The 27,162-nt window shown below is 50.3% G+C and overlaps 7 protein-coding genes across 7 annotated transcripts; 3 read left to right on the top strand and 4 right to left on the bottom strand.

Annotated features, from left to right (window-relative positions):
- Nucleotides 1-1,390: 1,390 nt before the first annotated feature.
- On the bottom strand, nucleotides 1,391-2,605 carry PFICI_08197 (uncharacterized protein; the record flags this gene model as incomplete). The annotated part of the gene is made up of 3 exons (XM_007836778.1): nucleotides 1,391-1,444; nucleotides 1,500-2,134; nucleotides 2,290-2,605. 3 exons carry the CDS (start codon nucleotides 2,603-2,605, stop codon nucleotides 1,391-1,393), a joined length of 1,005 nt encoding a protein of 334 aa, XP_007834969.1.
- A 4,494-nt stretch (nucleotides 2,606-7,099) lies between these two features.
- Nucleotides 7,100-7,876, top strand: PFICI_08196 (uncharacterized protein; the record flags this gene model as incomplete). Its single annotated transcript, XM_007836777.1, has 2 exons — nucleotides 7,100-7,264; nucleotides 7,361-7,876. The coding sequence occupies 2 exons, from the start codon at nucleotides 7,100-7,102 to the stop codon at nucleotides 7,874-7,876; spliced, it is 681 nt and encodes a 226-aa protein (XP_007834968.1).
- Nucleotides 7,877-8,736: 860 nt separating this feature from the next.
- On the bottom strand, nucleotides 8,737-10,132 carry PFICI_08195 (uncharacterized protein; the record flags this gene model as incomplete). Its single annotated transcript, XM_007836776.1, has 3 exons — nucleotides 8,737-9,030; nucleotides 9,095-9,872; nucleotides 10,053-10,132. 3 exons carry the CDS (start codon nucleotides 10,130-10,132, stop codon nucleotides 8,737-8,739), a joined length of 1,152 nt encoding a protein of 383 aa, XP_007834967.1.
- A 1,655-nt stretch (nucleotides 10,133-11,787) lies between these two features.
- Nucleotides 11,788-13,173, bottom strand: PFICI_08194 (uncharacterized protein; the record flags this gene model as incomplete). The annotated part of the gene is made up of 1 exon (XM_007836775.1): nucleotides 11,788-13,173. The coding sequence occupies one exon, from the start codon at nucleotides 13,171-13,173 to the stop codon at nucleotides 11,788-11,790; it is 1,386 nt and encodes a 461-aa protein (XP_007834966.1).
- A 1,412-nt stretch (nucleotides 13,174-14,585) lies between these two features.
- Nucleotides 14,586-17,519, top strand: PFICI_08193 (uncharacterized protein; the record flags this gene model as incomplete). The annotated part of the gene is made up of 5 exons (XM_007836774.1): nucleotides 14,586-14,922; nucleotides 15,011-16,354; nucleotides 16,409-16,740; nucleotides 16,792-16,911; nucleotides 16,968-17,519. 5 exons carry the CDS (start codon nucleotides 14,586-14,588, stop codon nucleotides 17,517-17,519), a joined length of 2,685 nt encoding a protein of 894 aa, XP_007834965.1.
- A 1,317-nt stretch (nucleotides 17,520-18,836) lies between these two features.
- On the top strand, nucleotides 18,837-19,936 carry PFICI_08192 (uncharacterized protein; the record flags this gene model as incomplete). The annotated part of the gene is made up of 2 exons (XM_007836773.1): nucleotides 18,837-18,885; nucleotides 18,969-19,936. 2 exons carry the CDS (start codon nucleotides 18,837-18,839, stop codon nucleotides 19,934-19,936), a joined length of 1,017 nt encoding a protein of 338 aa, XP_007834964.1.
- Nucleotides 19,937-20,641: 705 nt separating this feature from the next.
- PFICI_08191 (uncharacterized protein) lies at nucleotides 20,642-26,350 on the bottom strand (the record flags this gene model as incomplete). Its single annotated transcript, XM_007836772.1, has 2 exons — nucleotides 20,642-26,226; nucleotides 26,284-26,350. The coding sequence occupies 2 exons, from the start codon at nucleotides 26,348-26,350 to the stop codon at nucleotides 20,642-20,644; spliced, it is 5,652 nt and encodes a 1,883-aa protein (XP_007834963.1).
- Nucleotides 26,351-27,162: the final 812 nt, after the last annotated feature.

Here is a 27,162-nt window from a genome sequence, read left to right as displayed (position 1 = left end):
CTCGGTTTCGTATGTAATTAAATTACAACGGGAGCTCAACTGCATAGTCTATATAAGGCACAATCAAGACCCGTGCTATTCTTCAACTTGACAACGCTTTGTCGTTGCTGTCCTTTGAACGTCACAAGTATCTTCATCATGAGTCAAGAAGGCAGCGCCTTCATCTTGCACATCTCGGAGGAAAGCTGCACAGAATCACTTGTGTTAGGAAACGAAATATTCTCGACATGATGGGGCGTTGTATCTGATACCACACCTCCTTTCGTAATTGACCGTTCCGTTGGTGAATCATCACAATCTAAAGGATTTCCAAGCCGGAACCCGTCCCAGTTGGGGTGTTCTCTCAACTCTTGATCGACAGTCCTCTCCGACCGTCACGCGAGTGGTCCCTTTCTTCAAAGGACTACATGTTGTTTCCCTCTTCGTCCCATCCCCAAACTCGAGAAGCTATCAACATCAAGCAGTCCTCGTCGCCTCGCGGTCTAGGCTCGAGGCGTATTCGTCAGTCAGGGGTCCTGGCTCTTGAACACTTGATTCTCTCGCAGGCAGGCGTATACTGACTGCATCACTCGACGACTTTGTCCAATCATGGCTATCCCTCCACCCAATGGGAGAGAGCCGATATTCACTACCCAACGTTGGTAGCTATTCTCACATGATGTGGTCACTGAAATCATGATTACAAACTGCCCTCCGGCAAATGACATTCAAAGACCGAGGGATGACAAGGGCCGCACAGCTCTGTTGGCAACGTTTCGAATCATGTACTACGTGAAATACGTTGGAAGGTCGCCAAAAAGCGGACGGGAACGGAATGGCTTGACTGCCAAAGGCACGGTATACCTGCGCCAACCACCACCTGACGAAAGTCTATTCAAAGACCAACTGTCTGAGTGGCCGTGTCTCGGTTGTCGGCGATCAGAGCCTTGCAACACGTCGGTGGACTTGCTACGCAAAGGCAAGAGCGGGTAATCGATTTAAGGATTGGGCTCATTGGTCACAAGATGGGTGAGGAATGAAGCTGAGAGGTGGCTTAACGGTTCTTCTTATTGATGTATCAAAGAATATTTACAACTGCCAGAGACTTTGTTCATCTTTTTTTTCTTTTACCTTTCCAGTTGTCCAGTGACTGCGACAACGACAGCAGAGGTGATCTGGCGCAAGTTGCTGCTTTTGGTTTCTGTGAATTAAAAATCTCCCAACGCCGTGCTAAAATCAATAAATGCAAAAAATCATGGCCCGGAGCGACATGGAGGGAAAGCTGCCCTCCCGCTCTCGTGAACATGTGGGGAAAAAAATACAAAGCCTGCCTCCGATTACCGCTGAGAGTGTTGGGGTCTCAAGAGTTTGTATTCTCTCAGGACCGGGTATCATGAACCACCTGATTTTCTTATCGTACTGCCTGGCGAATGCCTCCACTCAATGACGACGCGATGCCAGGGTTCTGTGAACAATGATCAGCCAATAGAACTAGAGAAGGAAGGGTGATTGGAGCTCACCTGCTTTCTCCGTTTTTTGGCCGACCGATCTTCACCCTCTCCTGTAGAGTAGCCGGTCTCAGCACCGAGATCATCATCGGGGAAACCGCCGCCATAACCCTCAAAGGACGAGTCCTTGTAGCTTCTCTTCTTGGTCCGCTGCAAGCGGTCGCCCTGTGGAACTTGGAGCTTGTTCGTCTTGGTGGTAGATGCTGCCGATGCGGCAGGTGTGCCAGAGGTAGTTTGCTTCGGAGCGTCATCCTTGGTCTTCTTCGGAGGTGCCAATTCGCCGAGAACCGAGCTGTCCCATACTTGCTTGGAAATGGGACCCTTGGCCATTGTCATGGCGCGCGTCAGGTTGGCCAGAGCCATATCCGAAAACCCTCTATTGATCTCCTTGCCGGTGACCTCATGCACAAACCAACCATCTTCGGGTGCTGCAAGCATGTGCATGAATCCCTCGGGATCCTCGATCTCCTTCTTAACAGGCTCGAAGGAGCCACTGATGCCTAAACTTTTGATTTGACCCTTGAAGGTCTTTCGGAGGGCGTTCTTCTCGCCATTCGGCTTTACCCGTGCAACCTCGGCAGCAATGCCGGCCAGACCAAACCTCTCAAAGAGGTCATCCGAGGTGCGTGGAAAGGACGCAGAATGGGCTAGAGAGCAGTGTGTCAACCAAAAAAAGTTCTTGTCAGGGGGTTACGAAGGGGTCACGTCACAAGGCAGAACCACCATGGTACTGCGCGATAAGGAAAGGAGGGTGCTGTGGGCAGAGAGCGGCGCATGTGGTTAGAGTAGAGGGATGCCTTACGAGTTCTCAAGAGAAGGTATTTGGGTCCGACATCCAGATGAAGGTTCTCAATACCAAGTCTGCGAGGATCCTCGAGGTGTGCTTTCTTCTGCTCTTGGTCACCCGTGTCGTCGGCAAGACGCTTGCGCTTGTTGGGCGACTCAGCGTCAATCATAGTTGTGTCGTGAGAAGAGTCGCAGTTGTTGACGCTGTGAGCCGGCGTCGGTAGAGAGGCGGTGGTTACTGATGTCATGGAGCTATTCATACTAGAGTGCGGGTCCGCAGTTGATGGAGAGAACTGCGATGGGCTCTGAGGCGTTTGGGGATTAAAGGTCATTGTCGCCATCGATAAAGAATGTATGCCTTCCCGGCTATGCAAAGGCGTAATGAGTTGAGAAGCGTTGTGATGCTGCCCTATAGGGTTGAAAAATTTCGAGCCCAGGTTGTGATGTTGTGAGGGTCAACGCTTTTGCTTTAGCTGGCCAGGAGTGGAGTGGGTATCTGCTGAGCGTAGTTCCGAGGTGGTGCGCAGAGAAATCGCGGAGATCAACAAGCCACTTCCGAGGAGGATTTTCGTCGAAAAAAATCCCGTCGCGCGGCAGAGAAGGCGATTAGAAGTAGATTCCAGGTAGATTCGGATTACAACCGATGAGGCGCGAAGGTAGGGGAGGTCGTCAAGTCGTGATGTGGTGTGGCGAGAGCGTCGCGCGATCTGCCGACCGGCTGTAGGCAATTAAAAACACCTCTGAAAACCCGCATGCACAAAATCAATTGGCCCACGGCGGTGCTTGATGGTCAAAAAAAGATCGTAGATGTTCGTGAGAGCGTCGACAGCGTGTTCAGGGTGTCGCTGATGTCGTCGCTGGCGTTCGCTGGGTGTTAGGTTGGTCGAAGCCGTCGGGATTGGCGGTTGATGTTGAGGAGAAGAAAGCTGAGGAGTAGTCGGGGGCCTGAGGTGCGGTTCTCTAGGCGATGGGATGGGGGGCGGGTGGAAGTGAGAGGGGACTGGACTGGAACTGGCTGACTATGGCTGGGCTGGGGGGGCCGACCGACAGACACTGTGGTGGGCTCTGGGCTGGGGGACTGAGACTTGCAAGGGAACAAACGGTGGGGCGTGGGCGGGAACAATGAGGGGGTGTCTTTAAATGTTTTCATTGAGGTCCTCAGAGTCGGTGCAGATTTGCTTAAGGTGCCCGCCCACGTTAGGCGCCGGCGCCTGCCTAAAGCCCACGCACGCCCCCAGCAGTGGATTGTCCTACGATGCCGCCCACCACAATGGATGGATGACCCGTTTCGTTAAATGCACACCCTCTCGCCGCGTCGAGTGGGACAGCCAAAAAAGACTTCACGATTTCCCTTTTAGTATCTGCACCAGGGACTGGACTAGGCCTGGCTTTTTTGTCTTTGTATCACGTTTCATTCATTCGGCCTCAATAAGGCGCGAACTGATCTGACCAAACAAGCCAACACCACAGGATTCACCATATTCAGATGATAGGTGCAAAGATAGATGTGGCTGATAATGAACCTTTTCAATCTGGGAAGTTCAAGGCTGTGGCTGGTGTCCCATCGTGCCATCATCTTCTCGTCGAAATCGAAAAATCCAGTTCCGCATTTTGCCATGTGATCAGGGACAAGTCTAGTCCTCCGCTCATCTTTGATTTATCCGCTCTCCATATTTTCGGCAACATCGCATCGTGTTCCGCGCACGCGCGCGCACCCTCAGTCAAGACTCGAGGCCCTGTCTTCCGATGATAGGACCGCCCGCGACATCTCAACCGAGCAAATCGTTCAAGGTGCAATCATGGGCGAGTTCATAAACACATGCGCCGGTACTGATCAAATACCGTTGCTGTATCTCAACCGCACAATTTACCAGGAACCTGGATTTCAGTCTATTTGTTTGGCTTGTGGTGTCACAAGATCTCTGTGTGACCAGGCAAATCTCCTTGACCATGGATTCATGGTTGAGATTCTTGTTTAAACCGCCTGGAAACCTTTTGCAGTTTCTGCACCTGCCCATACTCAGGTACTATAGTCAATTTCTATTTGGCTGTTCTGCTACGTTCGCCTGTCGTTTTCGGTGGGTGGACTCTGTCGCCGCGGTAATTAACCCCGAACACGGGAGGTAGAGTCGCTCCTGGGGTTGCAAGGCCCAAGCTTCTGCTTCATATCCATTTACCATCTAGCATTTTGGAAACAAAACTAATTGGCTGGAACTCGAGTAAAGCTTATTCATGCCAGGTGCAAACATATCGAGTCAGTCCCATACCAAATTACCAATTCTTAACATAGATTTCATAGATGAAGAAAGAAGAATGGAACTGTGACCAGGACACACGACTAGAAATCGGAATTACCACATTCGGAGCCATTCCACAGGTACGATTGCCACCCTCACGGATGGTTACAGCCCCTGACGAATCAATACTTAGCGCTTTTGCACGTTGTTGGGATTGGGAAACAATTTACCTGATCAGAAGTTGGCGTATCCTTGGTACATGTCTAATATAAAGGTTTCTTTAGATAAGGGACATGCACTTGGTGTTGGATTTGATCGACGATTTGATGCCCGTTACAGGGCGAACAAGCTGAATATGATACTACTTACTTGGGGGGCCTGAGAACGAGGCTCTACTCGGCACATGTCCGAATAATACTCAAAGACAAACATAGCAACCGGCAAAGCCCCCAGCCATTGTCTATTGGTTTAGCTGTTTGGACGATCCTGAGATGCAATAGCATATATAATGGCCGTGATTGTGATTTGCAGTATGGGCACATGGTGGTGACACCCGAGATCGCCGCTATAGATACACGCCCTGCTGCAAATACGATTGGCCTTATATCAGCTGCATATGCTACTGCATTGGCAGCTTATGTGAGTCCAATCGTTTTCTGAATTTTGCCAACAATGGCAGATATTCTCTGCCACCTCTTTACCAGTGTCGGGCAGTCTAGCGTAAGCATTTGAAGGATATCCATGCCTTTCCTTCAACGGTCTGCATCCACGGGCAGCTGCCATCTCTCATGATAAGCATATCACGAGGTTTGCTTCGACATCCAGGTGACAATACATGGGTAACTCGGACAAGGTAGGTGAAAATTTGCAATACTATACTTATTTGATCAGAGATTGAGGCTATCGGAATTCGCGATGAATTGAATTTCGGCGATGATGATGATGACGATGAGAAGGTGCTTTTTCCAATTATTAAGTGCTTCCTTAGTACGAAGTACGCATCGGTAGATACCGGGCAGCCGGGTCCTTCCTCCAGCTTGCGGGACGGACCTGGTCATGCCCCTCTCATGGTTAAAAAAGTTACTTATGCTTACCGGCCTTGCCGCAAAGTCTGAATCAGGGCCGCAAGGAAACTGGCGAGTGAGAGCTCGCCACAACATGGGCCAACACGACCAACAGCTGGGCTACTGTGCAGTAAATATTTTAACCTCAACTGCGTTATTGTTGGTTAGAATTCAATCAGGCCTAACCGTTGGACATTGACAGCTAAGAGGTCGTGGGTCTTTATGTCCCTCGCCAAAAAGCATGACAATACATGCGCACCATGGGAACAACGCATCTGGACGTAGTAGATACGCCTGATGTAAGTAGGTAAATTGCAACGGTATCCTTGCAGCAGAGCAAGGGACAAGGGATGCTTCCAGCGCCATTGGCGTCAGTTGATGTACTTTGGACGAAAACAGGATCCGATCATGGTATGTTTGTTGTCAACGTTTTTCCCAAGTCCCGGAGCAGATTGATGCTCTCCAGGATTACGGGAGGTAGGCCAAGCAGCAGGTAGCTGGTAGGCTGGGTAGGAAGCGCGCAACACCTTGACGACGTCCTTACGAGTCAGGGGTCGCAGTTGAGGAGGAGACGAACCCCTTCCCACACATGCACCTTGTTCCATGTGGTACAGCAAGTAGTCAATGGGGGGTGGTGATGGAATGCCCGATCGGGATGCGAGTTGCTTTCTCAAGTTAGGACAGGTACTCGAGCCGTGCTTAGACTAGACAGAGTGCGGTACATTCAAAGCGACGAACTTGCCTCGTCACCACGCAGCAGTACAGTAAGACGCGAATGTACTTCGCACACCGGGTAATCATGTACACATGCCTTTATCCCTTAGCAATCCGGGGCTCACCTATGAAAGGCAGGCACTGATGAGATCGACGGCCGATTCAGGTGCCAGGTGCGTGCCTTCCCTCAATCTCGCGCCACGCCACCAGACCAGGCCCAGGCGGATCCCTGCGAGAGTCTGTGACACCATTTTAAACCCCCCCAAATCTCCCTAATAAGTGAGGTCAGGTTCCCTGACGACTGACCACCCGTCTTTTTTCGCAAATCAAGTTTAGGTGACGACAGCGGCATCGGCAGCGGCAGCGGATATCTCCAGGTCTCAGGCAGGAAGTCAAAAAAGAAGAAGGAGAGGGACAAGAGACACGACACGACAATCGCTTTGTGGCAGCACAGATTCGAAATAACAATCCTCCAGACCTCCCATTATCTCCACCTCGTTTGTCCGGCTTAGAATAGCCTCAGTTCTTTCTCTCTTTCTTTCCTTTCCTTTCTTGTTCTGAATCTATTTATCTGCCCAACAAACCCATTCATCCACGCTCCACTACGTCTTTCCGTGGATCCCGAAACACCAAGATACTTTCAAGGACAGCCACAGACCACCAGGAACAACAAAAGTAACGCTCGACAGACCATCAACAAAGCATTCTCTGGACTTGTTCGCACAAAGGCATTTCAGGGTGCAAGAACCGGAAGCCGGCCGTCGACTGAAAAAAAATACACGTTCGAACTCTCTAGTCGTCCTCTTTCATAATGGCAAAGGCCGGTGGTGCCGCTGCGCGGCTCATGCAAGAATTGCAGCAACTACAGAAGGAGAAGTGGTTGAACGTTGACCTTATCCGAGATAACATCTTTCGTTGGGATATCGGCCTGATCGTTCTTAACCAGGATAGCGCCTTCAAGAATGGGTACCTCAAGGTGAGTAATTTCCAAAGTGCATCTGTCACTGTCGAAACCCAAAACTGTGACAGTTTCGTGTTTTGAAATCAGAAAAGCTAATTCCTATTGCAATAGACTGAAATGACGTTTAGCGAAGAGTATCCCTACGCTCCTCCGACGTTCCGCTTCCAGATTCCCATCTACCACCCCAATGTGTACCCTGATGGCCGGGTCTGCATCTCAATCCTGCACCAGCCTGGTGAGGATCTCATGTCTGGTGAGGCTGCAAGTGAGCGCTGGTCGCCCCTGCAAGGTGTCGAGTCCGTGCTACGGTCTGTCCTGCTCCTTCTTGATGACCCCGAGATCAACTCGCCCGCCCATGTTGATGCCGGCGTAATGTACCGCGACCATCGTGCCGAGTACAACAAGAAGGCTGCCGAGTGCGTTGAAAGATCCAAGAAGGATATCCCTGAAGGCTTTGTCATGCCGACCAATATCGTAGAAGCACCTCCGACCGTCAAGGATGCGGATGACGACTTTTGGAACGAGGATGACGACCTAGAGGACTTTGACTTTGGTTCCGGCACGGATGAGGAGTTGCAGGAAGATGACGAGGAGGAGGAGAATGGCAGCGACGACGAGGAGTCCTAGTCATACATTCGGCCAACAACAGAGGATGACACCACAAGGAGCGACACATTCACATCCTCGATTCATTTTTATCATATAATTTGCATAGCGCCGGAAGAAAGCGGCGTTGACACGGACATGTGAGGGCAGGATTAGCAAGCAGGTTATTTGGAATTTTTTTGAGCCTGCATTTACCCCAAACAGGGCCTCTGGCTGTCTGTCCGCTGGCCGCCCCCCGATATAGAGCTGCCTTACCACCTCGATGTGATCAAGGTAGCAGAGAGTATCTAGATAGACGGCGTTCATAGGTTGTACTTGGCCCATGACTTCTTCATTAGAAGTCAACACAATGAAACTATACATTCACCATCGGATTCAATTGAATTGTGTTATATGGTATACTGAGTGTATTCAGGTGAGATTGAGACGAGGAACAATTTCTTGAAATGGCAGATTTTGAATGATTTTCAAGTGTCAGCCAGGTCATATCACACAGCAGGAGAAATGGGTCACGACAGTATATACTTTTATTGGTTTATCTTCCTCTTCATTGCTGGAGAATATCTCAAGAGAAATCTCCAGTATTTGCCAGTGTTGTATGAAGACACCACAAAAAGAGTTTTTACTATTTATTGTCCTGGGCGATCACCGAATAGTGCATCGCTCAAAAGATTTTGGTCTTTGGTCATATGTTTTCGTCTCTTCGTCGAATACAAAAAAATAAAAATAAAAGTAGAACAAGAATGAAATTAGAATGATGCAGTAAAACCACCAACGCCGCCAAATTTTTTGACCTGGAACGCCAGGACACTTCCAAACGTCTTTCTCCGCTCGAAACGCTTTCGCACACCAATGATTAATAGTAAAGAAAAATGAACAAGTTATAGAATTCTCTTCAGCTCCTCTTTTTGTTGAGCTGTCAAGCTCGTGGGGAACTTGATGTTGTACTTGATGATGAAGTTGCCTCTCTCACCGGGCTTCTTCGAGATGGGCATACCCTGACCAGGGTAGGAGTCGGAGGAGCCTGGCGACGTTGGGCCAGCCTTGTCGAGGGTCAATTGCTTGCCATCAATTGTGGTGACGGTTCGCTTCCATCCGGTCAGGGCGTCCTTCAGAGGCAGCTCGATGGTGTGGATGAGGTCGTCTCCCTCACGGACAAACAGTGGGTGAGGTTTCTGTGCACCTGTTAGCATACGCTCATTCATTCCAATCAGGGCTGTTTCTCGGGATTTTACTTACCTCTTCCACAATAAAGTGCAGATCCTGCTGACCACCCTCCTCTTGGTCGCCAACGCCCTTGAACTTGATCTTACTACCCTTCTTCAAGCCGGGCTTGATGGGTACTTCGAGAACCTGGTCGGTGGTGGTTCTCTTTCCTGATTCGTCAAAGGTCTTGCGCTTGATCTTCATCTTCTTGGTCACGCCCTTGTAGAGCTCCTCAAGAGTGAGAGGCAGCGGTCGCTCAACAGTTGTGACTTCTGGAGTTGCCTCACGACCGCCGCGGCCGCCAAAGGGGTCACCTCCAGCTCCATTATAGCTGGTGCGCATACGGGGGCGACCGCCAGCAGCGCCGCCCAGATGGCCAAAGATGCCGGCGAGATCGTCGTCATCAAAGCCAGCACCACCACCGCCGCCACCGCCCTGCTGGCGCATAAACTCGGCAAAGATATTGTTGGGATTGCTGAATGAAAAGCCGCCAGGGCCACCACCTCCAGTGCTAAAGTGGAATGTTCTTGCGCCGCCGCCGCCGCCGCCTCCAGGCATACCGGCGCCGCCAAAGTCGAACCCGCCAAAGCCTCCGGGCATACCACCGGCACCACCAGCACCAGCGAAGGGGTTCTCGCCGGGCGGAGGTGCAGCGCCGCCTCGGAGAAGGAACTCGAGACCGTATGAGTCATAGGTCTTGCGCTTCTCGGGGTCGGAAAGGATCTCATATGCCTGTGAGCATTCCTTGAACTTTTCGGCTGCTTGGGGGCTGTCCTTGTTCTTGTCGGGGTGCCATTTTAGTGCGGCTTTCCTGTTGAGAAATCATGGTTAGCATTCATATTGCATGCGTTGGGAGGGGCAATCTTCAGCCGAGAAAGAACGCGAGCATGTCAAAAGGCAGTATAATTCCAATTGCGAATCTTGCCTTCCACAATACCAGCATCGTTTCTGCTTTCGGCGAAGACGTCTGTAAGCGACAGGTACTACCCACCGATATGCTTTCTTGATCTCGTCTTGTGTTGCTTCGGGCTTGATGCCCAGTTGATCGTAGAGTTTTGTCTCTTTGACCATTGTGATGTGTTGGTCCTATCTAAAAGGACGAATTGAGGGTATAGGTTCGAATTTGTTTCGACAGGTATAGAATGTTGTGTTGTTGTTGTGCTTGTTTGGCTTTATCAAATCAAAGCTTGCTGTTTGCAATAGAGTATAGTGTGAATGTCGTTCAGAAGAAAGAAGAGATATTTAGCTGCAGGATAGGGAGGAACGAAAAAGAAGAAAATGAATCAGGTGTTCCTCGCGTGAGCAGTGAGTGCCTCTTTGTGTCTTGCAGATTGCAACGATGGACGCCCGGTCGTTGCCCCACGGCAGTGGAAGATTCGGGAAGTCGAATGGTGGTAGTAGCAGGTACTCCTAGTGTAGGTAGATAGAGTGTCGGGTCGAGGTAGAGCAGCAGCTGTCCGCCAATGACGCAGATAGGCGGGATGCTGGGTTGGACTGGGGCGCGAGAGTTGGGTATTGACCGCAACGGGAAATACAAACAGCTGATCAGCAGCGATTTCACTTTGTTATGCTGTCGGCCAATCACAAAATTCAATCGGATGGGTCTTTTCTATTCGAGTATTTTCTGGAACCCACTGGCAAAGCTGGAGGCTTTGTTCCAGTCGACTGTAAATAGGAGCACTTTCTGCGCCCTCGACTTGCTCGACTGATGGTTTGATGGATTTTGGGCATGGGTACCTAACGATGACGCTGATTGCGGGGGTTTTGTCGCGCGATAGCAGCATGGAATGCCCCTCTTGACTTTTGAGAGGTGGGTTCTTACTACTTCCAGATGCGTCCGTATTTAGCTCCCGTGAAGGCCTGTGCTTTTTGTCTACTACTAGCACCCAAGTGAGTAATGGCAGCAATTGTGTGTTGTGGGAAAAGAGCTTGAGAAGTCACGAGTTGGGTTGCAACAGCTCAGTAGCTTGGCCTATCCTGTTGTAAATCATTGTTTCACTTGATTATTGGTTTCTGAATTGACTGTGTAGTCGTTGGCGATACCCCAACATCCCCTTCATCTTGTGGTCTAGAGATGCCCTCGCGTCGTACCTCTCATATAAATTCGTGGAAGTTTCTCGAAGCGGCTAGAGGCAACGAGAACCACAAACACAAACCGCCACCGTGTTGGCCAACATTGTGCTCTCTGAGCTCCATGTGAGGCTTGGTTACAGCATGATCATCCAGTTAGAGCGGCTTACTCTGCATGATTGATGGACTATACACCGCTTTGAGCATGCATTACACGGAGGGTTGGGATAAGCTGTGGCTGGTTTATAGTATATGGTGGGGAGGGCGGCCCAACTTGTATTGTGTCAATCAACGACAGCCTTGCATACTGCACCCTGGCTATATTGGATCTCCCACTCTGCCTGTAATTGATAGGTCCTTTGTGAAATGTAACCAGAATCTTGTGATCAACTTCGAGTAACTGTACCGCTCAAGTTACCATCATTATTGTTAATTTTGGTCTGATGCAAGCTACCTGTGATTCGGCATATCCGATGCTACCTCCGCCAGCTGTGGAACAAAAATGCTTCAATATCGGGCGTCACCGTGCTCCCAATAACCGGAAACATGCGCACACATGATCAAAGTTTCCTCTAGTGTTCCCAGTTCAACAAGTCTTATTACTTTGGTTCTGCCATTATCTCTATGCAGGTCCGAGGTGACCAAGAGCACAAGGCTTAGCCCATGAAGTAGCTGTTGACACTTTGTAATGTCGCTCTGCTGGGATTGGCTTCGGGAAACGCCGTCATGATCCGACTCAGCTTGATCTTGATGACATTTTTGTTGACGTCTTTCCTCTCCTCTGAGCTGCTAAAGCTTCCATCATGCTCAAAGAACTGGCATAGCAGTGCCAAACATACTGCTATAGACAAGTCTTTGCCAGTCTCACAGAGGACGAGTACCTTTGGTTCACACTTTTCTGAAGCTGCAAGAGCAGACTTGACAAACTCGCAGATTTGCGGCAGGGCAGACCGCAAGTTTCGACTTGCAACCTTGTGCTTACCAAGACCAACTTTCATCTGCACTGGACTTTGCCCCCACGCCGATTGATCCGTAGTTTTGGGCAAAAGAGATATAACACAGCTGTACTCGGAAGCAGCATATACCTGTGTAAGCGGCGCAACAAATAAGCAAGGTGCTACTTGTCGTGGCTTTTGTGCAGTCGATTCTTTGGACACTGCATCTACGAGCGATTCAATAAGGGCAGGGAGCTCTGCTTCGGGAGCTGAGAGCAACTGCTCGGCGTTGGCCCAGAAGATGGGTGCAGTCAAGCCATGCGCCCAGTTCTCCGTGTCATCGCCCGCACCTTGTATATAACCACCTTCACTCATTTCCGTACCCACCACTCGCCGCGAACTCGTACAGCAGATCACTGGATGGTAATCTTCAAATATGGTGTCTGTTTCGACAAGTTGCGTGTCTTGTGTGATCCACATGGGCCGGAGAGGTTTCGTAATCTGTTGCAACGATGTGATGTCAAGCCCGAGGCCGCTGAATGACTCAACGAACTCGGGTATACGAGCTTCCATCTGAGCGTGCTCAGAGGCCGAGACTGCATTGGGCGGTGTATGTAAGCCATGTCTGGCTTCATCTTTGGGGAAGAGTACGCGGTTGAGTACACAACACCATATGGGGATGGTCTTGCTCAAGGCATCGGGCATGCGCTTGCCACGCCTTGTCGAGTCCACAATGATGCAGCCGTCCCTTTTGCCAATGGTATCCAACAAGTGCAAATTGAGCCGCCTTGTCGAGAACTTCCATTGTCCAGCATGGCCATCTGTGCTTTTGAAATAGGCAGAGCCACCTTTTGATGAAGGGGGAATATACCAGCTGCCGCAGCGCTCGTTGGCGATCAGAGGACGGCCATATGCCGAAGCCACATGCGCGACAAATGTTGCATCCTGCTTGACTGATTGCAGGCGATTCGTGATGGAAAGATTGGACTTTTTGAGGTCCGTCAGGATGCGGGAGAAGTTATGGTTTGCTTGAGAAGAAAAGACAAGATCGGAAAGGGTAAGATTTTGCAAAGACTTTTCAGGACCGGCCTTGTTCTTGGCGTTCATCTTCTTGCCAGGACCAAGTGTTGAACCTCCTATAAGAATTATAAAACCAGTAAAGTATGAGGGTTTGCGAGTGGTCGAACCTCGCGAATACACGAGATGAAAATCAGTCTAACGAAATGAACCTTTGCAGCCAATGCCCGTACTTTGTGGTCAGTATAATCCAATACTAGTTGCTGGGTTACGTAGGCGGGCAGCGGGATGAACGAGGGGCAGGAAGATCTTCTTGATTAAGGTTATCTTAGCTTATCAATTGGTCTGGCAGCTAGTACATCAGGTCTGGGCTTGGGGACCTCATATTGACATGTTTCAACAGACTTCGGCAGCAGCCAAATCACGAACGGGCCGGCTTCTTCAAACTGCGTAATACTGTTGACAATACTGGACCATTGTTCCTGCTTGTGTAGGTAAGGATTGGGATGAATTACCCAGAGCTTTTGCTACTAGTTCCCGCTGGAGAGGATTGAAATGTCCAGCTGGATCTACATCTGCAAAAACAAAGCAAAAATGAACATGCGAATGGTCCCAAACTGTGATTTCGATGGTGCCTAGCTTTGCCTAGGTACAGAGAGCACTTCATTGAGAATCCAAGCAAGTACTGTAGGTTAGATATTCACACTACATTATCTATCTCAAACCCAACCGCCCAGCTAGGAAACCATAGCTGCCTAAGTCCGCTGGGCCGGTTTGCACAGTTAAAGAACTTTGATATTGCGATCCAGGAGAAAGAAACCATATTGATTGATAAAAAGATTCTCAGTGCAATGATGGTGATAAATTGGGCCTTGATTGAAGAAATCAGCTACCCTGCTCGCCTGTGTAGATTGGTGACTGAGCTCTTGGGGCCCTACGGAATAGCAGCGCCGTAGATGTGGGGCCTCGGTTCCCGCCTTCTGACTGATGATTTCGCAGGCGCTACTGAAGTAGGAGCAGCACAACACAATCAGGAAACCACTGGGAGAACAAAACATCAACAGCAAAGGCTTCAACTCCAACTTTGTTCCCAATTTCACCTCACAGTTTTCGACGGGCTTGGAGAACAAATATTCTTCATTCTTTCAAAATTCTACTTGCACATTCGCTTGTATCACATTGCACGCCATCACTGTAAGCAGAGATTACTCACTGATCTTCGAGCTGTGGCAGTCCACAGCGTGCCAACAGCGCCGAGCCGCAAAGAAAACACCCCAGCATCGATCCCTGCATTCCACCATCAGTACTTCGTACATACATGTACCTACAGCACCTAGCTTGAAAACCGAATAGCATTTCATCACTACTTCGCACACTGCTTCTTGTCGTGGTGCGCACGCAACTCCCACGTCGACGAGCGCCACCGTCCTTGACCTAGCTCATCTGTTCATCCTCATGACAAAAGACATCCGCTAACACCTGTCTTTGACTTCACGACCATCATGGCGTGGAATCAAGAGCCCGCCGAGGATGACATTCACACTCTGCTTGACTTAAGTGGCCACTGTTTTACCCGCAACGAGGCCATTGCTCGCCTCAAAAACAATGGGCTTGACATCACTCGTGCTATGAACGAATTCTTCGATGATACGACTAGTGGCTCCAAATACAAGAATGAATGGGACGAAAATGTCTGGACCGCCGACCGTGAAGGTCCTCAGAATACCGCCGGCGTCCAGTTCAACGTCCAAGGCCCTGATGTCACCAGCAGCCATTTCGACATCAGCAGCGGTGCTCCCACTCGACCTCCCTCACGAGCCAATAATCGCTCGCCCATGGGTAAGTCTTGAACCCTAGGCTGCATTGCTCTTCAAATACCTGTCGCTCCCTCTTAAATGCCCTGAATAGAGCTAACAGTTATGTACAGGAGCACCAACTACCCAAGCCGATGAAGATGCTGACCTACAACGGGCACTCGCCGAGTCCGCCGCCGAATCGGGCCTCCCACCCCAAGAGTCCGGCATTATTGGCAGCGATGTCAATGAAAAGAAATTTGGCCCTGCCACTCGAACCGAATATGAGCAGGACCAGTGGGCAATGGTGCCAACAAAACTCGCGGCCTTGACTCAACAGACACCGGAGATCCCCCCTTCGAATCGAAAGCGTACCGATGCAGCTCCTGCCTTCCTTCAGACAAGCCAAGATCACCGTCTGGGAGCACTCGTCACGATTCTAGCAAACATACCGCTAGCGAGGAATGCCCTCCTATCCTGTGGAGACCTGGCTAGAACTTATGGTTATGATAATCAATGGTGGCAGAGCAAACACGATCTTCCGCAAGGCCATCCCAATTTTCACGATGAGCTACATCGCCTGGTGGCTTTCCTTGACGGCACCGACCGTGCCTACGGCTCAGTCGATAGTCTGGCTTCTACCATTGCTTTAGAATCAGATCCTGATTCTCCTTGGGCTGTTTTCGACGCTGAAGAGGGATTCCTTAATGTCCTTAAGCAAGACTTTGAGGTTTCCGGAAATCCGGCCATCAAGCCGCTCGTGAGCCATGCCGCTACAGTACGCCTAGGGCACTCGGATGATGACGAGGGGTTTGAGATTGTCAATCTGAGTCTTCTGACAATCCCTCTGGTCGAAAGCCAGAGCCAGATGATCAATAATATTTACAATGCCCTTGATACCGTTTTCTGGAACGAGGCAACGACAACATCCGGCTTCCCTCAGTCAGGTTCGGCCACATCATTCTTCACGGAGGCTGGAGACATTTTTGCCATTAGAATTGGCGGCGATGGTCTCTGCAAGCCTTGCGACATCCCGCTAACCCTCTATCTCGACCGCTACATGGAAAGCCGGAGGCAAGATGCCTTGATCATCCAGAGACACATCAACGTACATCAATTCGGCCTCATGAAGCTTAAGAGCTTGGAGGAAACGACTCAGACCTACGATGTCACTGGACTCAATGACCAGAAGCAAGTGAATTGGCTTCAGGTTCAGTCTAGCCGCCGTCAATCTTTGGAACACGCCATCATCATGCTCAACTCTCATTTGACTCAGCAACGACAAAGGGCCCAGATGCGCTCCACGGATCAAAAGTGTCAAGGGGGCGAAAAGATCACTGATGATTACCAAATCACCATATGCAGTGAAGAGACTCCATGTGAACTCACTGAAGCAGAGCAAGAGAATGAGGAGAACCTGAAGGCTGCAATTGCAACGGCCCGAGAGGAACTTACCAAGCTCGACGCCGAATTGGAGTGTAAGGGTTCCCTTCAATGTACATGTCGTTTATGATTACTAATTCATCATTCAGATGCCAAGGACTGCATTCGGTTCATCGAGGACGGACTTGAACATCTCTCGCTGAAGCTTACAGTTCGGGAAGACGAAGCTTCGCCGGGCTTTGTGGAAAAATACATCCACATACGTGATCCCAAGGGTGTCGAACCTGATATTTACGAGCCGAATGAGTGGAATCCAACCCACAAGTACCTGCTATCGGGTGTTGCTACGACTAATGAGATTACCTATGTTTGCACACGAAGAGCGCCCAACCTGATCGAGACAAGCGACCAGGTTGAGCCACGCGAGCAGTGGTGGAGACTCGTCTATGCCGCACACGAGAAGAACCCCATTTCTGTAGAGGTAACAACTATTTGGCATATATCTCCGACTTGCGGCTAACGAGTGGTGCAGAAATCGGATGCCGAATCTGTGTTGATTGCTGCTGGAAGCGAATCGAAATATCCAATAATGGTTTATGCTTCTGAGACTGCTCTGGAGGCTGAACCCATCCAGCTGTCAGAAGCCTTACGTGTAAGTGCATTCACCCGTGCCAGTACAAAACGCGGGGCTAATACCACTTGTGCTAGACATTTGTGCGTGCCGACAACAAGGTCTTCCAGAAAGAGCTGTCAAGTGAGCAGACTCGAACGGGCGCGCAGCAGCCTGAACCCGATGCGCCTTTGCGTCTGACTGCACAAACTATTGAGGCGATCCCTGAAGCTGAGGAGAGGTGGGGTGCCAAGGGGAAGCGAAAACTTAGTGTTGGATCCTCCAATGCCACCATCGACTCTGGAGACAGCCGTGATGTCAATATGGCTTTCTCTGGCGCTATTCCACCGGAAAGACTGAATGAGCATTATGGAGAGCTCGGCAGCCCTGCCGCGCAACAGCCCGCTAGAATGGGGGGCCTGGTCGAGTCTTTGGAGAAGTGCCAGACGTCCGAGCCCCATAGAGACCAGGAGATGGAAGGGGTGAATGACGATATGGGCAAGTCTCCGGAGATGCAGGAGCGAGTCGGCTCGCACTCTCCTTTCATGATGCGCCGCCCAGTGGAAAAGGCTTCCCAGGCAGCTTCGAATTCTACCGAGGCCGTGGACATGGACAAGATGGAAGTCGAGGTCGAGCACCATGAGGGCTAGCACCAGATCAACTTTTTTGGCATCTCAAAAGACATGAAGCCGAATCAACGGAGATGATCAACCAAGGAGAAACACAGGAATGAAGCAAGGGTGGGTCGTGCTTTTGACGAGGCCGACCTCACATACCCAATACACATTGCATGGCCGAGGTGTCCAGGAAGTCTACATTGATGAGGGTTCAATGGTTCAGGATCTGCTTTACGAGATACCCAACTAGCACACTTTGCATGAGCGATGCTTCTAAGGATAGCGCTTGATATGTTTTTGACGTAGTAATAAAAAAATATTGTGGGTTTCCCCATGGCACTGTCTATTCTATGCGTGTGCGTGTGCGTCTGTGTGTGTAAGTACTATACGATTAGCCCGAGGGCTGGTAGTGGTGAATACTGTTGATTTCTCCAAGTCTGAAGTTGGTGGTTGCCGAGGAATGATTACATGTCGATTATAAAATATTGGATATGACCCAAAGATATATGTTGTACCGCAAAAATCCGGGACTCTTTGGTACCTACAAGGTTTAAGAAGGGTAAGATAGCGGCGGGTATCCTTTACTTGTGTTGTGTTGTATAATCATGAAGTATTCAGTTGTCGTGTTAAGAAACATGGACTTCCAGAATATTCAGGACCCTTTTTTTGCATAATAAAAACCTGTGAGCAATAAATACTTGATAACGAGATGGATAAAGGTTGGATGACTTATATCTCCCGCTGCAGGTGCAGGGTTTCCCCGCTACGACGCTAGGTTAGTGTACTCTGTAATGCATCCACGTTTCTCATCAGAGTACCTTGCCTAGATTTGTGTAGACATACATGGGTTCGTCATCAATCTCCAGCAGTCTGGGACCACTGCACTGGGATGATTACCTGCCTAGGGAAAATTGGCGGGGGGTGACTCGGCCTCCATTTTAGCGGACACTAAACAAGGGAAACAGCTCAAGCTACGTGTCAACGTGGGCGCAGCCAAGCAAACGACTTCTCGACTGCGTACCATGTACCAAGCTCTCCCCTACAAGCTCTCAAACAGTCTCATGCAGCTCGAATCACGACGAGTAATTCTTGTAAACTCTCTTTCTTTTTCCACTCACATGCGACACCTTATCTGATAACGCCTGGCGAACCTCATCCTCATCGTTTTCTTTCCTACAATTTGCGCTCCCGCTCCGGGTACCAAGATTTCTTCTTTCCTTATAGGGTAGCCAAGAGCCGGTCTCGAGAGCAAACGCATCTGTCCTCCTTCTCGACATCTATCATCTTGAGCACCACGCATATTGGCAAGCAACAAGTGGAGATACTCGAGTACATGTAAAACCATTCAAGATGGCGAGCACAAAGTTCAACTCCAAGTCGCCGACAATGAGGCGCATCAGTACGTCCTCCCCTCTCTGGACTTTGGCCACACAAGGGCGCGCGCACGCACGCATACATCCAAGACTGACACTTTCTCTACAGTGAAGGAAGCTGCCGAACTCAGCAACTCTCCCAGCCCAGACTACACAGCCACCCCGCTAGAGTCCGATCTGTTTGAATGGCACTTTACACTCCGGGGACCGCCCAATTCAGCGTTTGCCGAGGGCATCTACCATGGGCGCATCGTGCTACCGCCCACGTACCCCCTGCGCCCGCCGTCCTTCCGCTTCGCCACGCCCTCGGGCCGCTTCGAGGCCAACCGCGAAATCTGCCTGAGCATCTCGGGCCACCACGAGGAGACGTGGCAGCCGGCCTGGGGCGTGCGCACCGCCATTGTCGCGCTGCGCGCCTTTATGGAGACGGACGCCAGCGGCCAGATTGGCGGGCTCAACAGCGGGCCCGAGGTCCGCAAGCGGCTGGCTGCCGAGTCCAAGGCCTGGACGTGTCCGGCGTGTGCGCGGTCCAATGAGGAGATCTTGCGAGAGGTGGCGGAGCGGTGTCGCGAGATGGATGAGGAGGCGGCGGCAGCGGCTGCTGCTAATGCTGCGGACGGTGGGGTTGCAAGCAGTAGTGCGAGGAAGAGAGAGGAGGTTGAGATTCCTGCCGAGCTAAAGATGGGATTCCGGGACGAGATGGAGAAGAAGGCTGCCCAGGCCGCAAGTACAGGAGAAAGCGGAAATACGAGGGAAGAAGACGCCGAGACGGCGCAATTAGCCGAGGGTTTCGTACAGACTGCTCCTATTCCGCCACTGCAGCAGCAACAACAACAACAACAATTGCAGAGGGAAACACCACCATCGGCACCCTCGATACCGGCGCGGCCGGCACAGGGCGTACCGCAGCCGACGAGAACCGTTCCGCTACCCCCAGATCCCGTGGGACAGGCCATGGCGCACCGAGCCAGGGACTTTGACCATGACGCTGGTGTGCCCGTATGGATAGACTATGCCATTGTCTCGCTTGTCGCTGTCTTGGTCGCCATGCTCATCAAGATTCTGCTTGGCTACTGAGAGAAAGCCTGACGCGAAAGAGTGTTCATGTGTTTTTTTGTTCATCTCATTGTTCGGCGAGACCAAAGGCGTTTGAGATATATTGGGTGCGCAAATTCTCTTGCTTTTTCTTTTTTCGAGCATTGTTGCTTTTGTCAAGGTGTTCCGAGGCGTTGGGACTTGCAGGATGCTGTGTAATGCATCTGCAGATAAAGGAATGGTCTGGTATCTGCATTGGGAGTTTTACAGCTTGTCTTTTAAATGAGTTCTCGACTCCAAGAGTGATCAATATAAGAATCAATCAATAAGCATGTGGATGATCCATGAAAGGGAAGAAAGAATATTCAATCCACAGTGCAAATTCTATGATATATACAAGATATGTATTCGCTAGATTTTGAAGCCAAAAAGCAATACTGTCCCATTCCGTGGTTGCCATGTTCTAGAGCATACCTGGCTCTAGTCTCGTTACAAATACAAACGGGCACTTACTCCTGTACCTCTCTACTCATGGTGAATAACACAAATGTCCAAAATGATATATTGGTTTCTCTTGCTGCTTCGAGGATGGTACCAGGTGCCCTCCTATCCAAAGTAGAAGCTAATTCTCGTGGATAGGAGGGGGAAGAAGTAACACGCATTGCTAGGTATCATTTATCTTGTTTAGTGAAGCTTTTCTTATTGATTGAATTATACTGTCAAGAAACCTGTCTTGAGGCCATGTAATCACCTCATCTCGAGACTCTTTCCCTTGTCCACTGCCTGATCACCAACCACGAGCCACCACCATTCGCTGACGGTGGCACCATGTCCGGCTGCAACTCTGTCTATGAGACCCATGCCCTCAAGCCAATCCATAATAAGCTGAGCTTCAAAGACTTCAACCACGGGCTGAAGTAGGTCTACAGAACCGTCTGCAGCCAGTGGACCTTTGACTGAAACGGCAAAGGCAACAACGGCAAGGTATTGTGCCCATCGTGCACGATCTATGTTGCCAAAAAAGTCACACCAGATCGGTATCTCTCCAAGGGGCCCCTTTGTCGGGATAGGCACCTTCATTGCCGCTGTGAGAAGAGGGAGATCCTCGTTGCTAATGTAATTCTCTGTAGGAACCACCTTGACTTCAAAGATATAGTACCGTTTCGGATACTTTCTGCCCTCGTAGTTTCCCGGCTCGAAGCCAAACGGTATGTGGGGAAAATTGACGTCCTCGAGTCGAATCCGACCATATGCCTGCAGGTTGATCATGGCCATGATGGTGCCATCATTGGAGTTGATGGGAATATGGACATCTCTGCCGCTGCGGAATGCCTCATCCAGTTCTGCCTTGAAAGCAATGGCCTGGGAATACTTGTCTGCGTGAGCGTGCTTCTTGAGCCGGAGTTCAAGATGGTTATTCAATTTGAACACCTGACCGAGTCCCTTGCCGAATAGCTTGGAAATTACCTTGGTTTCCAGCAACTGCGACACTGCTCGCTCAAGAAGCTCATCCAAGGACTCCTTGTCACGGTTTCCACGCCGCAGCAACTCTTCTCGAATTTCCATTCCCACCGTAGATTGCTCCTTGTTATTGCACAGAGCCCGGACCCAAGACCGTGCCAATTGCAAATCCGCTTCTGTCATGTCTCGAGCAGTAATGGAGGATTTTGTAGCCGGCAAGGTCAGAGGTAAGCTGGCTGCAGCATCTAGACGGTCCCACGTCGAAGTCTGGAAATGAAACCATAATTCCCGCCAGTCCTCTTCGTCCTTTTTCGGATCGGTCATGGTGTATTCCGTGTCGAATTGTGCGCGCGTGGTAGGCAATTCTACCCCTGTGTGAGTCTTTAACTTGACTCCCCATCTGATCAGGGCCCTCCAATCGTAGTTTGCAAGGTCTTCGTAGTCCAGAGGGGCAATCTCTCCCTTTTCATATGCTTCGAGAAACGCTGCTTCGAATTTTCTGCTGAGTGCTTCAATATAGCTGGCTCTTTCTTTGGTTACCCGAATCCAGAACTTTCTGATGCCTGCAACCGACCACTCTGGATAGAGCTTCAGGAAGAGACCCCAGTCAGTGATTCTGTCGACACCACCAAGGAGTTTTCGAATCATCACAATAGCGACAACCAGCTCCGTTTCTTTCTCTCTCCCAATGGTGGCTCCTACTGCTCGTTCCTTGTTCCATCGTCCAGTCTCTCGTTTCGTAATCGGAAAAAGGACACGGTGCTTCCAATTGCCTTGGGATCGCTTAATAAAGCGGCGGGGTCTAGCACTATTATCGTCCTTTACGCGCTTTCCACGCCTCCTAGGTGCTTCCACAACATAGGTTTGCTCCGGAGGATTAGGATCATCGTCTTCAGAGACGGCCAGAGTAATCTCGTCAGGGATATTCTTGGCAGACAATTGAAACTCGGGCTGCCATTCCGCAATAACGGGTTCTGAAGGTATGAGATCCGGCTCCAGAGTCAGATTGATGAAGATGTGTTCTGGTGCAATGTTCCCCATATTCTGGAGATAAGCCCCTTCGGGAGAGCGCTCCCAAGCCTCAATCGCTGAGACATTAGGTCCGAATGATCCATAACGGGAGAATTCTCGTTCCGCAGCATCACTCCTAAGCTGAGCTCTTTCCACCATTTCTTTTCTGTTCTGGGGGAGATTTTGCCGTAGAAACCAACGAATCTCTGGAAATGTCCCCACAACCGCAAAACTTCCACCAGATTTGTCCATGAAATGTGCTTGGGATAGATTGTTGGGCCAGGTACCATCTTGGAGTTGCCTGATCGAGTGTATAGAGGTGAATGTAGTCGTGCCACGCTTCTCATCGACCTTGTCCACATTGATTGGAGATTCACCATCAACGATGTCGTCTTCTGTTTCTCCATCCTCCTCGTCAGCTTCAAGCAGATTATCTGTTGAGGCAGTAGCCCTCTCGAATGTTTCTGGCGTTGTAGGCGCAATAAAGTGAATCGAGGACGATGCTTCGAGAGCTTGTGCGAGCCCTGGAGGAGCGACTTCCATGGCCCATCGGGTGTCGAGTTTGGCAGCAGCCCGCCAACCTGTGCGAAGCTTTGATAGCCTACCGCGCTTGTGGACTTGGAAATCATCATCAGCCTCGCTGGCATGGCCGACAGCTTCCGTTCGTCTTCGTTTTCGGCGGCTTGTTGCGCTTCGGGGTTGCACTGAATCGTCGCTATCATCTCCTGTCTTCTGGTTGGTTGGGGGGCCTGTAGTGCCTGACCGAGCTGATGGTTTTTCATGGTCTAGTCTTGCAATGTTCTTTGCAGCGGTTTCCGATGGCGTGTCAACGTTGCTACCCTGGGCCGGAAAGCCACGGTGTTTCCTAGCGAGCTCCGTACACATCTCTAGCTCCTGCTTAGAGATTGACAAACGACTCGGAACGTAGGGATTTGGATAAAGCTCCTCACACTTGTTCTTGACCTCGGCAATCTTTTTCGAGATACTGTCTGGCATGGGCTGTGAATTTGTATGGTAATAACCACGACAGATGACAGAGATAGGTTGAAAAGAACCATGAAAGATCTTGCCAAAGTGATGAGCTGTAATCTTGTGCTCTCTTTCCATGCTTTTGATAAGTTTCTGGAATTGTTTCCATTCCAGAACAGGCAAAGAAGCACGTTTGACTTCTCGGCTCCAAGTGGAAGCAACCAGACAGTACAGTGAGACATCGCCAGGGAGGACCTGGTCATTTCGCTCAAGGAGCTCAAGTACAAGCTCGATTGTGAATTTTTTTCGATCCTGCTCTGCCTTGTGCTTGCCATAGAGTTTCTGGCCTCCCGCCGAACTCGAAGGAGCGCGGGTTTCACGAGCACTGTTGGTATTCCCCGCAGGTGTTGTCCTAGCAGGAGAGACCGCGGCAAGAGGGGTATGGTGCTCTACCGGGGCCGTTCTGACTTCTATTCGCTGTGGCGTCTCCGTATTTCGTGTCTTGCCAGTCGCTGACACGTCAAGTACGCCATGTACCGCTACTGGTTGCACAGTAACACTACGAGTTGCAGCTCTGGTCGTTTGAGCTGGGAGAGGTGGTGCAGACTCTGCGAGTTTTGGCCGGCGCGATGGAAGTGGCCGCTTAGGGGTCGCAGATGTTCTCTCCGGTGATTCATTTGCATCATTCTGCAGGGCTTCGCCAGTGCGTTGCTCGTCTCGACTGGGTGGCGCCTTCGCCATAGGAGCCGGGGGAGGAGCAGGTTGCCAATCAGGATTGCAGACGGTCTGCGACTTCTTTTGATGGTATTCAAGACCATTGATGTTTTTGTAGCCAACACCGCATTTGTCACATTGAAATCGCTTGTTGCTGCTCCCTCGGCCACGTGCCGCCTTCTGTCGTCTTTGAACCGGTGTCTCGAGGGCAACCGGCGTCGCGTCAACATTGGGTGTCTCTGCAGTCTCTGGATCCTCTTCGAGTTCGAATGGGCTCGTGGCTTCTGGAAGGGGAGTCTCAATAGCCCTGGTTTCAACGCTTGGTCTAGGTTGATTGAAGAACTGGGGATCGCGAAGAGCTGGTGATACAAATTTCATGACGATCGAGTTTCGTGGCCGACCTTTGCTCTTGAAAGGGTCTAGAGAGTTCTTCTTCCCGTAGTAGACGCCTGGCGGTAGAGATGGCGGAGGAGTTTGCTCTCTCGGGCTTGATTCTCTATGTGCAGGTGATGTGCGTCTCGCTCTCTTTCTTGCAGCAGGCACAATATCATCTTCGTCAACTTCGTCCCGTTTGTGGCCGACTCTCTGGATAGCCCTGGTTCCCAAGACCGGCCTGTATCCTCTTGCTCGACCACCCGATTTCAAAAACTGGCTTGAAAGGGGAGCAGGGAAAGGATTGTCCTCTGATCGAGACTCATTACCGTGTGTAGGAATATCTCCTTCTTTGGAATCTACTTGTCCCGTAGGTTCTGGTAAGCCATCAAGACTTTTCGGAGGGCCCTGATGCGCATAGAACTTGTACGTCATTGTCCTTCCTACTCGCGTAAAGTCCGAGTGGACAGCAAATGGTTGTAGGTGCGGTGGCAAGGAACGCGGTAAGCTGATCAAGGTGGTCAAGGTAGAGATAAACTTGCGATACGGCCAGCCAAGATTGAACATGCCAAGCTCGGTATTTGAGGAGCCCTTTTCACTGCCACGTTTGATTATCTCAAAGAAGGTGCTAGTCAGAGGTTTGTAAGGATCCCAAGCTGACAGTTTGATCAATGCAGAGCTCGGAGGAGCTCGTCTTTGCGCCTTTTTGGCTGCAGAGCTTTTACCAGTCTTCTGCGTTTGAGGTGACATTTCCATCGCGGAGTCGACATTGGATGCAGCAGACTTCTTGTTCTTCCGCCGGGTAGAAGGGATTCTGAGGTTGGCCTTTGGAGTACTCATATAGTCGACCCACTCTTTGGGTGTTGGATCCCGGACGTACTTTAAACAATCTTTGAACAGCTTGTTTTTCTGCTTGGAATGCATTGGCTCAAATCGCACCACTCCCACCCGAGCCCACCAGCGCGAGGATTTGGCGAGTCCACGCATTATGGTAACATGTCCTTCTACGTTCATCTTCGAGCGGAGATCGCAGTACCGCATAGCCGTGAAAGCTTTGAGGATCATTAGAAAAGCTTGGGAGATGGACAAGTAATTGAGCGGCTCTTGGCTGTACAAGTGGCTGAAAGGAACAGGGTCCCAATTGTCCGTGATCTCACTTGCTGGAGTGTTGAGAACATCTTCTGGCAATCCGCGAGGCGCATCGTCGTCATCTTGAACGCTATCGGAGAACTGAGCTAGCCACAGCTTGCTCGTTTTACATCCTCGAAGCATGGTCTGTTTCTTGATGATATATCCTTTTCGTGCCAGAGCGTCAGTGCGTGTAGGCAAGGAGCGCTTGTCTTGACCCGTCAATCTCGTAAGGTCTCCCTGAAGAATGCCCGCTGTCCCTACGGAAGCAATGGCGACGAGGGCCTTCCATTCAAAGACGGGGATCCGTTTGTAGTCGGGTCCATGGCCTGCAATAGCCCTCCATTGTCGTTCCTCTGACAGAAGTAGACGGACATGGTCCTGAACAGTCTCGTCTGACGAATCTTCATCATTATTACTCTGCTCTGTTGCTGCCTTGGTGGATGGGTCAGACAACTTGAGCTGGGTAACTAGATCTGCGAGTGGCCGGGTTGCAGCACTCTTGGGTGTCACAATGACATCTTTTCTTTTTGTGACCCATCGCCAAACGATTGACGCGTGCGCAACTTCCTCTGCCGTGACTTGTTTGTCGTTGGAAGCTGCTTGTCCACCATTCGCATCACTGCCTTGGCGATAGAAGGAAGAAACTGCCTTTACAAATGCAAGGGCAGATAGTCCTAGAATTTGGTTAGTTATTATTTGTGGTGGGAGCTGCAAATGCAAGGCTGCCTCACCTTCCAATCCCGAGAATGCAATCTTTGTGAGGAGTGACTCGATCAGCTCATCGAGTCCTTGCTCCATTTTCCACGACTCCTGATAGACATAAGTGCGTCTTACAGGAGAGCTGGATAGTTTAGCCGTTTGCTAGCTAGCACAAAATAGTTGTAATTTTGCACCAGATTGATTGGGGATAGCTGTTGAATCGAAATTGGTTCAAGTTTGTGAAAATTGTCCCTAATATGCGGATTGCATTGAAGGATGGGCAAGGCGCCTGAACCAGCAGGTCGAATTGCTTCTGATGGGCCAGAAATCCCAGGTAGCTCGTTCGCACGCGCTGGTGCTCCGTAGAGTTTCTCAACAGCCCAGTGAAGTGGCAAAATCCCTGGTGAAGTCACAGGCGTCCTGACAATAGCTGAAATGGACAAGGCTATTATTGTACTCGAAGAAACCGTAGTAAGAAGTGATGCAAATTAAATATTGCGATGGCGTGGATTGACAAGAGGATGAAAAGTCGCGTTTGAGGCCAAAGGAGAATCGAACCTGTTGGCTCCCGAAATTTTTTGAGACAGCTCTTTTTCCCCCCAGGCGAGGCCCAGGTGGGGCGGGGCACCTTTTAGCCAAAGCTTCCAGCAGGTACATCAAGGTGATCTCTCACATGCTTTAACAACCGTTGGGGCCAAACACTAAACTTCATGGTATGTAATTGATGCATTTTAGCAAATCAAATATTAACACTTTATCTATGGGTATTTGAAGTGTAAAATCCAATCTTCAAAAGTTGGCCATTTCTTTAGATATTCACTGCTCATTGCACAGGTTGCCGCCTCGCCGCATCAGAAACTAGCGATGAATTGATTCCGAGGCGAGGTTTTCAACATAGTAAATGTTCTAGG

Source organism: Pestalotiopsis fici, assembly GCF_000516985.1.
Source record: "Pestalotiopsis fici W106-1 unplaced genomic scaffold PFICI_Scf_5, whole genome shotgun sequence".
Classification (NCBI taxonomy): Eukaryota; Fungi; Ascomycota; class Sordariomycetes; order Amphisphaeriales; family Sporocadaceae; genus Pestalotiopsis; species Pestalotiopsis fici.
Note: the sequence above shows the minus strand (reverse complement) of the source record. Positions and strands in the feature narration are given on the sequence as shown.